The sequence below is a fragment of the Etheostoma spectabile genome, chromosome 1 (genome assembly GCF_008692095.1).
Source record: "Etheostoma spectabile isolate EspeVRDwgs_2016 chromosome 1, UIUC_Espe_1.0, whole genome shotgun sequence".
Classification (NCBI taxonomy): domain Eukaryota; kingdom Metazoa; phylum Chordata; class Actinopteri; order Perciformes; family Percidae; genus Etheostoma; species Etheostoma spectabile.
In genome coordinates, this window is record NC_045733.1 from 10,319,678 (window position 1) to 10,335,559 (window position 15,882).

A 15,882-nucleotide genomic window follows, 5' to 3' on the forward strand; every position below is an offset into this window, starting at 1 on the left:
TCTGCATGGCCACAAACGTCTCTGCTGAACTTTTAATAATTTTGGTCATTTCAGTTGAGAGATTTCTGGCTATGCTGTTTTTCTCCACTAGTCTTACAAATAATTACTGGTTATATTACAAAACTTTTCACACCATTCTCTGAACCAGTGCACCTATGAAGTGGCTTTAAATCCCAACATAACCACCCCAACATTGATGAAGTAGATTTGCTGAGTAACTTTGATTTTGTCATTAATTTTTAATGTTACAGAGAAATACATTTGAAACCAGTTTTGAACAGCTTTAAACATTTAAGTAACTTACATTTTTTCACTTTTTTTAGTCATTCATTTTTAATGTTATAGAGAAATACATTTGAAACCAGTTTTTGAACAGCTAAAAATATTTAAGTATCCGAGTGAAGGGAGCAACAGCAGAATACTATCCTGTGTTCAAAATATTAATTCGGGTTGACCACTTTATGGGTTATGTGTTGACTTACATTTGGATTGAGGAGGGATGGGATGTGTGAAATGGCCCTATGATGATTGTTGATCATTAGGCGCAAAATAGTCTCACATTGTCAGACCTTCCTCCACAGCGCTGCAGAGGAAGGTCTGGCTACTCACACAACAGTCTGGGATGGGAGAAAAACATGCTCTGGTTTATCGGCATTTCTTTGAACCAATCACAATCGTCATGGGCAGCGCTGAGCTCCGCATGGAGCCCCAGTGCTGCCGTAAAACAGCCTTGGGAAGGAACTTGTTTTGTTGGAACGTGTTAATGTTAAAAGGTTGTTTTAGTCGTGCAACAAAAAACTCAGATTGAACAGTCAGTCTAGCTAGCGGTCTGGATTTACCCTGCAGAGATCTGAGGAGCAGTTAACCATAGTCCTCATGAATCCACCGGAGTTTAATATTCCAACACAAAGAAAGTAGAAGGTAACGGACATCCGGCAGAATTTCCAGTGGCACCGAAGCAATCCCAGAAGTGGAACGTTGTCGATGTAGACAAGGAGCAAAATGACGAGTCAAGACTCCAGAATCATCACACCTAACATAAGAATGTCAGTAGCATGTTTTCACTTAAGAGTTTCAATAATAGAATCTCTAAATGTATGCTCACATCAATAAAAAGATTTGACTATTTCCTTCACTCATGCTATTCCTTTATTCTCTCAGTTAAGTCACATTTACTGTTCATTCCATTCGCCTATTCAGTCTTTATAAGCACAATATATTTATATAATATGATGATTGCCTGTTTATTTATAAATATAAATTAAAATGAGAAAACCAAAGCAAAACAAAGGCCTGTATGTCAGGGTGCTAGCAGGACAGAATTAGCTCAGGGGAACTGGCAGAGGACGTCCACTACCACTTTGTGACCAGGGTGGAGAATTTATTTTGAAGTTGGTTTGCACCACTGGCATCCTGCCAGGATTTCACCTTTGATATCTTTGACTGAAAGAGCTAGTGTATCCTCTATTGCAACATGGTTTATTATAGATGGGACAAAATAGAAATACAACAGAAATTAATGAGGTGGTTGCCACAGTTATATCCAGCATCGTCAGCAGGTCTGACAAATAAACAGAAGGAACCCTGTGTGTTTAGTGCACAGAAACAGATTCACGGATGTCTAAAGATACAAATAGCAAGCGCGGCTGTACTTAACTGTAAACCAGCCCTGACATGCTGTTTTAATTTGATACACAAGGTCAACAGCAGCGATTGTGGAGGGCATCTTGTCATATTATGTCATTATTAAAACGGTTATTTATAAAAGCAGTAAATCTGCAGTCTAAATGCACACAGTTCACCCTAAACAGAGAGACATTACGTTCAGTTCTTTCTATGGAAAGAGAAACACATTTGCTTTGTCCATGGTCAAAATACCCCAAATATCTGGAGCAGCTGACATCAAACTCGGCCTGCAAATAATAATTTTTGTTGTCAAATAATCGGTCACTATTTTTCTTGACTTGACTTAACATTTGGTCCGTAAATGTCACTATACAGTAGAAAGCTAAAGGTGGCATATTCAAATATCTTGCTTTGAATACCCAACATATATTGTTTAGTAGAACCTGCCAGGAAATATTCACATTAATAAACTGAATTAATGGGCCAATAGGAATGTCATATTGTATACATTTTTGTGTTTTGAAACCTAATGATGGGTGAAGTTATCCTTTGGGAACAGTGAATGACTTCACTTAATTTCACAGCAATGAATAAAAAAACAGGAGGCATTTTTGTGCATACATATAACAATGTTGCAGATGGAGGATGTAGACATTTTCTGGTGTTGTTTAATTACATGTAGCTAAAAGAGACAAAACACTGAGCTCAGGATGTAGGAGGCAAATAACAAGAGGCATTTACATGAATAAAAAAAAACAAAAATGGTGCAAGGAAAAGTCAAGGAATCACCAAAGTAAGTAGGGTTCTACAAAAGTTTAAAGGTGCTATGCCACACGTATTTCAGTACCTTGTGGTAATGTCTGCTGTTCTACCATGGACATTTTTTGTAGAAATAAATGCTTTGGCTACCTTGTTCCAAGCCATTCTAGTGTAGTTTAGAAATTGCGGATAAGAAGACTCGATTTGTGCCAGTTCTTATTAATAAGGTAAGCTGCTTGACTTGGATTGGCTAACAGCTAGCCAATGAGAACACTTGAAAACTTCTACCTGCTGGTGGCACTTGACCATGAACACAGTTGCACAAACATTTCATGGCAACCAAAACCAAGGTGGTGAACCCACCAACTGACCATCATTGCATACCTCGAGCCGTGCTGCTAGCGGGGCTGAAAATGATGCAGATTAGTTGAAAACAGTTGCCAATTACTTAGTTTGAAGTCAGAATAGAGAGAAAAAAGACACAGGAGTAAACAGTACTAAAGCAAAGTTTATTAGAATAAACAAAGAAAACATCACAAAGACAAAATAGCTATAAATCTATCATTGTACTCATTTTCTTTTTCATACAGCGTGTTTACTCCAGACTTCAATAATAAACTTGAAAAGTGAGTCACATTTAAACTGTTGGGTGTGGAGGACCTTCTTACTGCTTCGATCTGCCTGCAACGGTCACGAATATATCCCAGAGAATGTTTTTGGTGAGGAAAATCTGTTTTTTGTTGTTGTTTTTTTTCCTTTTTATAGTCACACATTATTCCACACAGACGCAATCACACATGCCCACACACACACTCAAACACACTTAGACCAATGTCTTTACTTTGGTCTTTTTATTGTCCAAACAGGATGCTACGCACTTCGCCCAGAGACTCTTGTCTAAATAAAGAATGCTACACTCATCGTGCAGCACCTTCAGAGCCTCAACGGTTGACAAATTTATTGAAGTCTAAAAGGACGAACATGCACAAACTGTTTATTTATAATTATTTACAAATCTGCAAAACAAAAACCCTTCATCAGCGTTTCGACCATCAATCCGCCACGGGAGCTTCTTCTCACTCAGTGGGCGTCCAGATGCCGCTCGGGGTTAGTGGATCCTCGTCAGCTCCTCCACAATCTTAATGACCTCGTCCACCGTGGCTTCACGTTTCATGCCGCTGCCGTCATCGATCTGAAATTGAGCGACAACCAAACAGTGAGCCTCCACTGCCGAGACCATCCCCACCTGTGCCACTTACGTCACACTTTAGATGAAGAGATTAACAGGTACATGGGTAGAGAGGAAGGCATATCTTCATTTTTGACATTTTTGCTTCAGCTAGTTTGAGGTACGATTTTAGAAGCTCCAGGGAATCTTTCATCTTGCTTGTTCTGGTTATAGACAGCATTACTCATCCTTGGTCTTTTTAAAAATCTGTGTATTTTTGTATAACTTTTCTTCTGCATCTTAATGTGATGTTTATGAAATTGGTTAAAAAAAACCTGGCCATCATCGAGTTGTTTTGGGCTTTTTGTGTTGAACACCACGCCCCTTTACAGCGAGGTTTTAAGGTTTAAGTTGAGGCTTTTTCGGTAAAGCTGCAAAAAATGAGTCAATCAATCGATTAGCTGATCAACAGATTTAATTAATAAGAAATTCTTCTGATAATGAATTCATAGTTTAAGCTTTTATTCGAGTTAGAAATGCAGAAATGTCAATTTGACAGTTCCAAGTTGTCCAATGTCAGATTCTGCTGCATTTCTTTGTCTTATGCTTGAAGTAAATTGAATCTCTATAGATTTTGGAATCTTGTCAGACAAAACAAGACACTTTATGGCAGCGTCTTGGGCTCTAGGAAATTACAAGGGGCATTTGTCACTGCCGTTTTCTGCAGAGATAATCCAAAGTGAGCAAGTCATTATCATAAAGTAGAACCCCATGGGTGATGCAGGGGGTCTTGAGTCAGCCTGAAGGGCTTATTACACAGTTATTTACTAAAGAAATCAATAATTTTACACAAAATATATTTAGAAATGATTATATGGATTTAAAAATGGTCCTCGGATGGCCGGGTTAGCACAGTTGGTAGAGCAGGATCACATATATAGAGGTTTACTCCTTAATGAAGTGGCCACGGGTTTGACTCTGACCTGCGGCCGTTTGCTGCGTGTCATCCCCCCCCCTTCCTATCATGTTGTCATCTGTCCTGTGGAATTAAAGGCCTTAAAAAAATAAATAAATAAATAAAAAAGGTCCTCCAGAGTCTATGAGGTCTGCCCGGCGGTCTGTTATACTGAAATATCAGACCGTAGAATGCTGCAATGGACCAATCAGAATCAAGCATTCAACTAAATTGTGTAATTATGACCAAAAATCAACCAAACTAATCGGCAATTACTTGATTTAGAAAATAATCGTTAGCTGCCGTCCCAATTTTCAGATAATATTTCAAGTCTACAATTAATTGTTGATGCATATTTTCAGTTCCAAAAGGATCCAAGAAAAGCAACAGATGTTGTAACATATTTTATTTTTAAGTAGAATCGTAGCTTTCAACGGCGGTTTCCTGGCAAAGAAATCATCCAAATGTGTTTTGGACTGTCTTTATCAGCTAGTCTTAAGAGGGAAACAGGGAACAGTTGGTTTGTGAGCCAACAGTGTGATCTTTTTTTAAGTACCAAGAGAGTAAAGAGAGACACAAAGCAGAGAATGTTAATCTGCCAAAAGCGTTTTTGCCACCTGTTCCTGCCATGAAAATGATTCCCAGTTGCCACTCACAAAACACAGGAGCAACTAATTAAACTGTCTAAAGGGTCTTTTACAGTTCAACAATGCTTTAAGCCAAATACAGAAATGACTAGGGCTGAGTAGGGCAATCTAGCAATACGATATATATCATGATACAGGGGTTACGATTCAATATATTGATATATTGTTACTGTGGGCAAGGTGATATATATTTTGATTAAAAATATATAATTTTAACAAAACAGTGTACAGTGAGGTCAAGTTTAAAAAAAAAAAAAAAAAAATGGTCTCACTACAATGAAATTGTTACGATGGGGCCAAACAACACACATGAATACAATTGGGTTCATTTTCCAGTTAGACCCAATTAATGTAATTCCAAGACTGTTGAGGGACCCCAGTATGCAGAAATATTCAAATACACCATTTCATGAATATGTGAAAATTAGCACATGCATAATTTTAAATTTCCCCACACTGCATGGAATAAGCATTAAGTTTGCATGTCTGAAAACTCATGGGCACCCATAGAAGACATTTTCATTCTCTTGAGGTTAGAGGTCAACAGACCCCATCGAAAAAGGCCATGCCAAATATTTTCTCTCGCCAAAATTTTGCCTAACTTTGGGGCTAGGGCTGGACGATATAGAGAAAATCAAATATCACGATATTCTTGACCAAATAACTCAATGCCGATATTGCGACGATATTGTTTGGTTGACTATTGATGCTTTAACAAAATGTTATTTACACAATGAGATTTTTGATAAATATTCTCCAGAAATGATTGAATGACTTGGTGGATAAAGGTAAATAACAGAACCGTGTGGTAAGTTCAGAAAATGACATCCCTTTACTGTAATGCAGCCTTTAAAACCAGACAAGGACACCACTTACCATATTACGATATATCCAAAATCTAAGACGATATCTATTCTCATATCGCGATTTCAATACAACATCGATATATTGCCCGGCCCTATTTGGCGCATTATTAAGCCAGCTTCCCAGCAAGCTAGCATGACGATACATCAACTCAAACTTTAAAAATGAAGCCTGCTACAGCCTCTTAAAGACAGAAGTGATGGCCAGACCGCTGGAAGGGTATAATGATCAAATGGGTTTTTGAGAATTGTTGAGAACATAATATTGTGATACCCAAGTATCAGTATTTTTTTTAAAACGCCGACAAATAACACAGCTTTCGTTTGTTTCTTCATCAGATATGATTGCTGTATGAACAGAGGTCCTGGCTTGAATAACAATCTAAGTTCACCAGGTTATTGACCTAAATTTCATATTTGGGTCTATTACCGGGTCACAATCAGCTGGGCTAACAGCCTGGCAATGATCAAGCTGTTGAATAAGCTTTATACCTCAGTGCTTACTGTCCTTTTAGAATATGAAGCAGTCCTGTGAGTTCACAATAGTCCAAATATACATCTTATTTTTTTCATATTTTTTCATGAATGTAGGATAGTTAAAAGAAGAGCAGAAAAAGGAAGAAACATATCGATGAAGTTGAGCTCCTACCTGTAGAGTACTGACGACCTCCTGCATCTTGGCTCGACCCAGATCCAGGAAGCTCTCAATCAGATCCCCGTCGATGAATCCTGTGGCTTGCTCTGTCTTACGCTCCGTGTGGAAGGATCTCCAGGTGCCGCGGAGTCAAGGAAAATCAAAGCAAGGCTGCTGCCTCGGCTGAGGATCGCACTTCAGGTACAATATCACAAATTTTAACTCAGGCACAGTCAATAATTACTCAGAATGATGTGTAGGAAGCACTCAGAGGTTCCAGACTGATGGTGATGTCAGCCAAGCAGAATCAAGTATTAGTACTGTAGAGAACTTTTACAAAATTTTAATGTGGGATGTATATTATAAAATCCCCAGTGCAATCACCCTTAATTTTCCATTATCATATAAAATATCATTAAAATTACAGAATATCTGCAACAAATGCTTCTAAACAATGTTTTAATCACTACAGTTTTTTACTGATCTTTAACTTTAACTTTGATTAACAATTATTCTGACGATTGTTTCCTTGATAAATCGATGAACCGCTTAGAATTTAAAAAAAAAAAGTCCGAAAATAGAGAAAAATGTCCCTCACAATTTCCTAAAGCCAAAAGTGATGTCTTTAAATGTTCTGAAATGTATCTTTTTAGATGAGACAGATGTTGACAAAGTTTCCTTTCAGGGACATCATAAAACCATAAAATTGCAATATATCGCAAAACATTGCAATATGTTTAAAATTGCCATTATATTGTATTGTGACATAAGTATCGTGATGATACCGTATCGTGAGGCCGCTGGTGATTCCTACCCATAATTTGAAGCCAATTAAAACAACTGTTATCGCTTTGTCACCTCACTCTCTGGGTTTACAGCCTGCAAACACACCAGTCAGGTAGAGGTCAGGTTGTGACAGGTGGCAGGAGCACGTATCAACATGTAGAAGAAGGATATAAGCTGTGCTCGATCTTGCCCACGCTCTTGATGACCTTGTTGAGGCGGGTCTGCAGATCCAGGAGGAGGCTGTACCAGCCCTCAGACAGGGACGTCACCAGACCTACACACACACACACACACACACACACACACACACACACACACACACACACACCACACACACACACACACACACACACACACACACACACACACACACACACACACACACACACACACACACACACACACACACACACACACACACACACACACACACACACACACACACACACACACACACACACACACGGCGTATTATTCAAAACAAATTTGCACCTTACTGTGGCAGATGGTAAATGCTTTTCGTTTTGTCATCAGTGAAGATCATTAGTGTGACTGCAATCCTCCTAATGCAGGTTTCATGCTGGTATGATGGGACCATGTTGGCAGTAAAAGTAGTATGATTTTAATACTTTAATTTAAGACCATTTCAAAGTTTCTTGAGAAATCTGAGACACAGAGCTTTGAGGGAGTAGCATGCTAAGTGTATTATTGTGATGAACTGAGTGAAAATGCAATGAAATTGACAGTATGCTAAAAATACAAACCCATAAAAGTGTTTGTCCCAACAAGTGTGTTGGGACCAACTGCAAAAAGCAGTTTGATTACTATTGATTATTTTCATTATCAACTAATGTGCTGATTGTTTTTTCAATTTATGGATTTGTTTGTTTTGTCTAAAAATATGGGGAAAATAGCGATCACAAATGTTGGATATTTCACATTACACCAATCCATCATTTGTTTAATGTGAATGTTTGTTTTTTCCAAGCTTTAAAAAAAAAGAAGAAAAAAAATAAAAAGGTTTTGTCGGCCCAACAGTCAAAAACAGAGATGATTAAATCAAAAAGTGATTTTACTTTTTTTTTTTATTGTAACAAGACTTCATGATATCCCAAGACATGGCTTTTATTACACAACAAACGTGGGAATTTTAGTAAATTGTAAAGAACATATGTGGTTTTACAGGTCAAATATGACCCGGCAGACAATACCGGCGGTTGTGGGCTACTGTGTAGATGACATTTGGCTCAAAGGTCCCCAACCACATTGTACACTGAGCACAGTAACAGTAATCTCTCTATCTCTCTATCTATCTATCTATCTATCTGAAGACGTCATTTTTGGCTTGGAGCCACTAAGGCGAGCATTAACTTGGTTTTGAAAAGAGTTCTTGAATGCAACCAAGATGGCCACAGCTGATGTGGAACATTCTGGTGAAGTACAATTTTCAAATTTCTGATGGCAAGAACAGTAACATTCATTCACAGACATGTTGATGCCACACCATAAGAGCTCATCTCTGCACACTATAGTGTGTCCGTGTTGTTGCTGCACAGTGCTACGTCACGTTGCGTTGCTCTAATTGGTTGTAAGTGCTATGCAACTGCGTCCAGAGGCCTTTTGGTTTATGCCCCTTGGAAATCAAAAATTAACAGAGGTTCCAGACTAACTCGCATTTGCGATTTTGGTCTGGCGATGTCAGCTGGGTGAAATATGAAGCCAACTGAACACCCATAGTGTCTGGAGAACCAAATTTACCGGCAGCAAGACCTTTTATAAAGCTTGAAGTTTGGATAAAATCATTTGACATTAGATGACATTTTCCCATCCCTTCACCTCAAATTTCCAAGTCCGGGACCAAAAACAAGTTTATTAGAAGTTTGTCCACCGTGTTGGTTGGGACAATAGTTTATCCCAGGAACATCTTTGCAATAAGAAGAGCAGGGGTATTTTTCTTTTGGTTTTCAGGCTACTGCAGAAAGTCTTAACTGGAATAATAATGTGGCCCAGAGACGTTTTAAAGAATCGCAGAAGGGTGAGAGTTGAGGTAAAATAATATGCTGTTGTCGGTGCTGTGAGAGTGAAATATAACAATTATAAATGTAAATTACTGCTGTGTCCAACTGATGTGCACTTCCAATTTTTCATGCCTGCAATCTCTATAGCCAGCCTGAAAGTTGCTAGTGCTAATGGGAGTAATGAGGTGTAAAACTATGATTTCTTCTCGCTTTCATCTTTCCTTCTGAAATGGAAACATTAGCGCTTTATAAATAGTTTTGAAAAAAAGTGTCCTTCCTAATTGGTTTAAGGTTTCCTTACAGCAGTCAGCTGATTATTGGAAAAACTGGAGAAAAAAATGAGAACAGAACTATTAAACTATTAAGACTCAATGCTCAGGGCGGCCTCTAGCTCACCCAGTAAGAGCGTTTGCCCCATGTTGGCTGAGTCCTGCAGCGGCCCGGGTTTAAATCCAAACTGTGGCCCATAGCTGCATGTCATCCCCCATCTCTCTCCTCTTTCATGTCTATCCACTGTCAATAAAGGGAAAAGCCCCAAAAAATAATCTTTAAAAAAACATGTGCTCTCAGAGATGTTTGTGGATTACCTTGAGGAACAGGGACAGTGTTTCTGAAGGACACAACATGTTTATTAATGAGCTTTAAAAGGTGGTAAGAGGTGGATTGTGCGTTATCTTACAATGGACCCAGGCTAGCCATTCCCCCCCCCCCATTTCCAGTCTGTGAGCTGAGTTAAGTGTTCCCAAGATGTTGAAATACAATTAACAATTATCCCACCGCCTACCACGAGCCTGGGTCTGTCCCAGGTTTCTTGCTAAAAGGGAGTTTTTCTTCACCACAGTTGCACGGTTGCTTGCTCTGGAGGGAACTACTAGAATTGTTGGGTCCTTGTAAATTATAGAGTATGGTCTAGACCTACTCTATCTGTAAAGTGTCTCGAGATAACTCTTGTTATGAATTAATACTTTAAATACAATTGAATTGAAAGTGAATTGAATTAGGTTGTACCTTTAAAAAGAAAAATCAAAAACACATAGTACAAATGTTTTTCTGGTTCATGAAAAGTTGGTATGTAGTAAAGCAGGGGTTTTACCTGCAGCAATGTGTGTGTGTGCGTGTGTGTTTTAATGCTTCTGTGAGTGTGAAATTGACCGTGGACCTACCAATCATGCCGTTAACCGTGCCAAAGAGCACAGAGCCCTGGGTGGGCGTAGAGCTCTCGCCCAGGTTCTGCAGCACCAGCGAGCCGTGGCAGAAGACATTTACAAACTCCCCGAGGTGAAAGACCCCCACCTCCTGCAGGTGCTGACGCTCCTCATCGGTGGTGGCCGCACTGATCGGAGGAAGGACGGTGGAAGAGAATTACAAAGAGGGGAGAAGGAGGAAATACAAACATTAAAGGAAGGATATTGTGGGAGGTAGGAGGCTCAGGACAGGAGCAAATAGAAAGAGAGAGATGTCAAGGGAAAAGTTTGGGGGGCAAGAATGATCGATTAAGCAAACGAAAAACAAGAGGGGCAGAAATATCAGAAGTGTTGGAAAAGGTCAGGGAATGATAGCGTAGTAATGGATAAAAAGGTGAGGAAAAGTGGAGGCAAATGAAAAAGATGTGATATAAAAATAAAGGTCAAAAGATTTGAGTGGTCTGACCTGATGTATTAGATGGATAATAAGTGGTGGCATAAATGTAGCAAGATCACTTTAAGACCAATGCTTCTTTCACACGAAATTAACACTTGTCTAAAAGAAAATGAGTAAAGTGGGAAATGAAGCTGAACGGCTAAAAGCTCAGTGGCAAGATGACTCATAGTTTCAAAAACAAATGCAACGAGGATGCTGCTGCTCTAAAAAAGCATCAAGAGACGTAATTACAAAAAAATGTCAGGTAATTAAAAACTTTTTGTCAGTTTGGCTAGAAAGGAGCAGCTCAGGGGACTATAGCGATTAATGGAGAGGTTGAAATTCATGTGCAGTAAATCTTACTGCACTTTATTTATATGCAGTACAATAAGATTGTTTCCCTCACCTGTCCTTCTGGCAGACAAACAGATTGAAGGCATTCTCCGCCCCCAGGAAGTTGTCGTCGTCCAGGATTTCCACAGCACTCATCCAGTTAGGGTTAAAGTCACGTGCAATCTGACCAAAAAAAACACACAAGATGCGTTGGACAAAAACAGTAAACAACACAGAGGTGTTAAGCCAAAAACAGTAAGCTTCTTGCCTCCGAGTAAATACATTATCTGTGAGCAAGGAAGTGCTTACTGAACACAAGTGCTGAGATCAAACCACAACACAAACACAATACTGTACGTTGCAGTATAAGGGCAAAAGACTTTAAATACCCTTGAAGATGCATACATACCCAAAAAAGAAAGAAAATACAAAAAAAACACCCAGAACATCTGTTCAATGTATGCAGACTTGCATATGCATGTGATGAATGCTCACCAGCTCTGTGTTAGACTACTATACCATGGTATGAAATTTGACGGTACGTACATTTGCTTATCTACAATATTGAAAGAAATGTTTGATATATTTTAAGGTAAGCAGTTTTTGTTTTTTTAACACATAATTCCATTAAAGTGCCCATATTATGCTCATTTTCAGGTTTATAATTGTATTTTGAGGTTGTACCAGAATCGTTTTACATGGTTTCATTTTCAAAAAAACACCATATTTTGTGCTGTGTTTAGGTCTCTGTTTTAGCTACAGAGTGAGACATCTCACTTCTATACTATCTTTGTTGGGAGTCGCTCATGCTCAGTAGCAAGATAAGATCCCATCAGCTAGATAACTCTTTCTCCATCTTTGGTCAGTACAAGGCAGGATTAGCTGGGAGACTTCTTCTAGACGAGGGCACACTTGTGGAATACCTAATTGGAACATTGAGAACAAGCTAGCATGTTACGGTTAGCCACCCAGTCTTGGCTAGTTACGTAGAAACCCTTGCAGATTTTTAACACCTCATCCGGAGAATGAAGGCAGAAGACATTCAGAAACCGGATCTCAATCAAAACAACATGGATACTTTTTTCTCCAAGTTAGTATACGTGTGGAAGTACCAGAGACACAAAATAACACCCCAATTCCATTCTTTTTATAATATGGGCACTTTAAAATGGTTTCAAGTTCCAATTATAATAGAGTTTGTTCAACCGTATACCTTGAAACCAGGATAATTTCTGAGACTGTTATCGCACTGTGAAAATCTCATACCTTTGCAACCCTACTCTGTATTGTTATTTTCAAAAATACAGACTTTATATTAAAAAAAAACTTTACTACTGTAGCTTATTGCCTCACATTACTGACAAAAAAGACAGCTCCTCTTAAAATATATATATTGATGTGTATCAATACTCTCATCTAACTATCGGCAAGAAACCTCTCAGAAAGAATCCTTGAGCTGGCACTTAGGGGCACTGGAAACATGTTGTAAACACAACACATACTTCACCACCGGATGCGTGTCAGTCTAATATCCACTCTCTCTTTTAGCTCTGTTTTTGTTCTCCACTGACTCCTGAAGGAAAAATCTGGCTTATTAGCAGTCAAATGCTTTACTATGTTCACCAGCTTGTCTCTTACTGCGTCTGTCTGTCTTTTGGGGCTGGGCAGGTAGTGTACAGTGAACTTTTAGCGGAAATCAGCTGTCTGCTGCCTCTGGAAACCAATCCAATGATGGCAATAAGAGGAAACCAAAACAATAGGTCTGTGGAACAGAAAACCAAAACAACGAGCCAGTCATTCTCCAATTTCCCCATAGAGCTGAGGGGAACGGAGTTGGGTGACAATATTCTGTGGATTTGTCACTTTTTATGTGATCTATTGTTGATATACAGTACACATATTCATTATAACTGCTGATAGTTACAAATTACTACTTTCAATTTAACATTTTTAGGTAAGTTGTTCTGTTCTGAATAAATTCAAGTCTCTCACCTTTGGCGTTTTTCCACTGCTGGTAACAGCTCGCCTCGGCTCGGCTCGCCTCGGCCCATTCTATGTCTGTTTTCCATTGCAGATTGAGTAAAGCCTCAGCGTGGCTGGTCACCATAGCAACGCGTGATGACGTAATTTTCAGCGCGACTCACAACAGCACGTCGCATACTGGCCGCGGCCAGAAGAAATGTTTTGTTTCAAAAGAAACTGAAGGAAGCAACAAAAATCACCGCTAAAAAAACGGGAGTTTGGGAATTCCGACGGAGTTCAGACGTCGACATGACGGTTGTTCGCCGACACAAAAGGGTAAGTTAAGTTTCCTGGTAACGTTAGCTAACATTTACATGTGTTCAGCGTCGCAGTCAGTATTTACTATACGCTATATAAAGTACATGAACTTTAGCAACCATGATTACACACCAACATGTGTGCTGTGGACTGTTTGTGTTTCAGAGCATTCACGATTTGCAAAATCGCCATCGCAGACCGTCTGGTGGGCGATGTCCGACCGCTGAGATCTCTGGTTCTGACCTGCCGGGCTTCGTATAATCTTTATGAGAGTCACGGAGAAGCTTATGACAACGACTGGGATGCATCTGGGACAGCAGAGCCGGGGGGACACTGTCACAGGGTGCAGAGGAAGAAGACCGGGAAGTTTGGGAGGGTTTGATGCACTACTTGAAAAGCTAAATAAAAACTTTTCTATATATATATATATATATATATATATATATATATATATATATATATATATATATATATATATATATATATTTGTCTTGTTTTTTTAAAGTAACAGTGTGCAATATTGGAAACGACATGAAGCCGCTAGTAGCCCGAACAGTTGAAAAGTGAGAATAGTGCAGAGAGTGGATAATCTGTGGATAATCTGTCGGCGTCCGGCTAGATTTGTTTTAAATGTCCCGTTTGTTCTGGAAACACACTCCGCACTCTTGTTTGCTAACAACGCAGTCATAAGTGACGATTCTCTCCGACCAACCAGCAGTCTGCAGGTTTTCACGTCACCTTTTGGTATCGCCTCGGCTCGCTTGGAACCTCGACTGAGGTAGTACTAAAAAAAGTACCTAGTAGCGGGTCCCAGGGACTTTTTTTCGTAATGGAAAACCAAAAAAGGCGAGTAAAGCCGGGGCGAGTCGAGTAGATACCACGCAGTGGAAAACCGCCATTATTTCACCGAGCACTGCACCCCAGCATGCCTTCACAACAGTATGTGTGACTCATCCTCATATCTCTTCATCTTTCTACCACAAATCAATTTGAACACTCCATTCATCTACAGGCTGGGAGGTATATGTCAGCTACAATGCTTGGTAGAGGGAGAAAAGAAAACATTCATTAGGGGTGGGGGGAAAAAAATCAATAGAGCATTGTAACGCGGTATTTTCTGTAGCAATACTGCGTAAATATTTATATGTGTGTTGGTCAGTTTGCTTTAAAATCCCATTTTGAAGCAATCAAATTAAAGTGAGATGACCAAGCAGTGAAATGTATGTTTTTAGATGAAACAGGTGTTTCCTTTTGGGGACATATTTTGAAATTGGGAATGAATAGTTTACAATCGCAATTATATTGTATCGTGGCATAAGTATTGTGATGATGTCATTTTGTGAGCCCTCTGGTGGTTGTCACCCCTAACATTGATACACCACAGAGACATTAAAACATGCAAATCATATCACATCCGGAGAGGATACATTTAAACATGTTTATAAGAACACAATACACAAAAGAAGCTACATTAAAAGAAGAACCAGGTACTCAATAGTGTGGACCGAATCAAGGTAAATAGACAAAGTGCTGAGACTGGCTTCTAAAAGTGGCTATTAAGATATGTTATGGCAACAGGGATCACATAGCTGCAAGCCATGGGTCAGTGATAGCATTGTGCTCCCAAATCTGACTCTTTTAGTACAACCACATACAATCCTAAACTTGTTTGCCCTTTAGAGTTCTTCTGCTATTTTCTATTTTCTCACCTCTTCAAAGTTGCCCTCCATGGGTTTGTACGCCAGCAGCAGGACGGACCTCATCAGGTCTCCCACCAGGATGAAATCTCCTTTGGTCTTCAGGTAAAGAGCCATGATATTGTTGTAGTGGTTACACTCGGTCCTCAGCTCCTTCTCAGCCGTCCACTCGTACAGACGAACCTGAAACAACCCATCACGCTGAGTAATCCTTTGTTGTCATACAAGCTGCCAAAAGTTAGAAGATTGGCAATTAGCTCTAGCTGTATTTGATGAACTGGCTGACGTTTTAGCTCAATGTTGCTATCAATCTGAATATGATGTTTCTCAGTAAGTGTTGATTAACAGTGTGCGTTATTAGCTGCCACATTACATGATCGGTTAACGGCTAATTACACCTACCATTAACACAATCTGCACCTTCTAACAATTTGTAATGGTTTTGTGGTGAGGGATGGAGGGTTGGAGAAGTGTCTTAGGATCTAATTACTGTTCC

General features: G+C 39.4%; 1 protein-coding gene across 1 annotated transcript in view; it reads right to left on the reverse strand.

Moving 5' to 3' along the window:
• Positions 1–2,877: 2,877 nt before the first annotated feature.
• ddb1 (damage-specific DNA binding protein 1) overlaps positions 2,878–15,882 on the reverse strand; it is a 54,351-nt gene continuing 41,346 nt past the window's right edge. Inside the window, exons 22-27 of the mRNA XM_032517876.1 lie at positions 15,399–15,569; positions 11,483–11,592; positions 10,620–10,789; positions 7,610–7,712; positions 6,668–6,791; positions 2,878–3,577 (exon numbers count right to left, since the gene is read on the reverse strand). Of these exons, the coding sequence (XP_032373767.1) occupies positions 3,494–3,577; positions 6,668–6,791; positions 7,610–7,712; positions 10,620–10,789; positions 11,483–11,592; positions 15,399–15,569 (762 nt within the window). The 3' untranslated portion in view covers positions 2,878–3,493. The remainder of the gene's footprint in view (positions 3,578–6,667; positions 6,792–7,609; positions 7,713–10,619; positions 10,790–11,482; positions 11,593–15,398; positions 15,570–15,882) is intronic.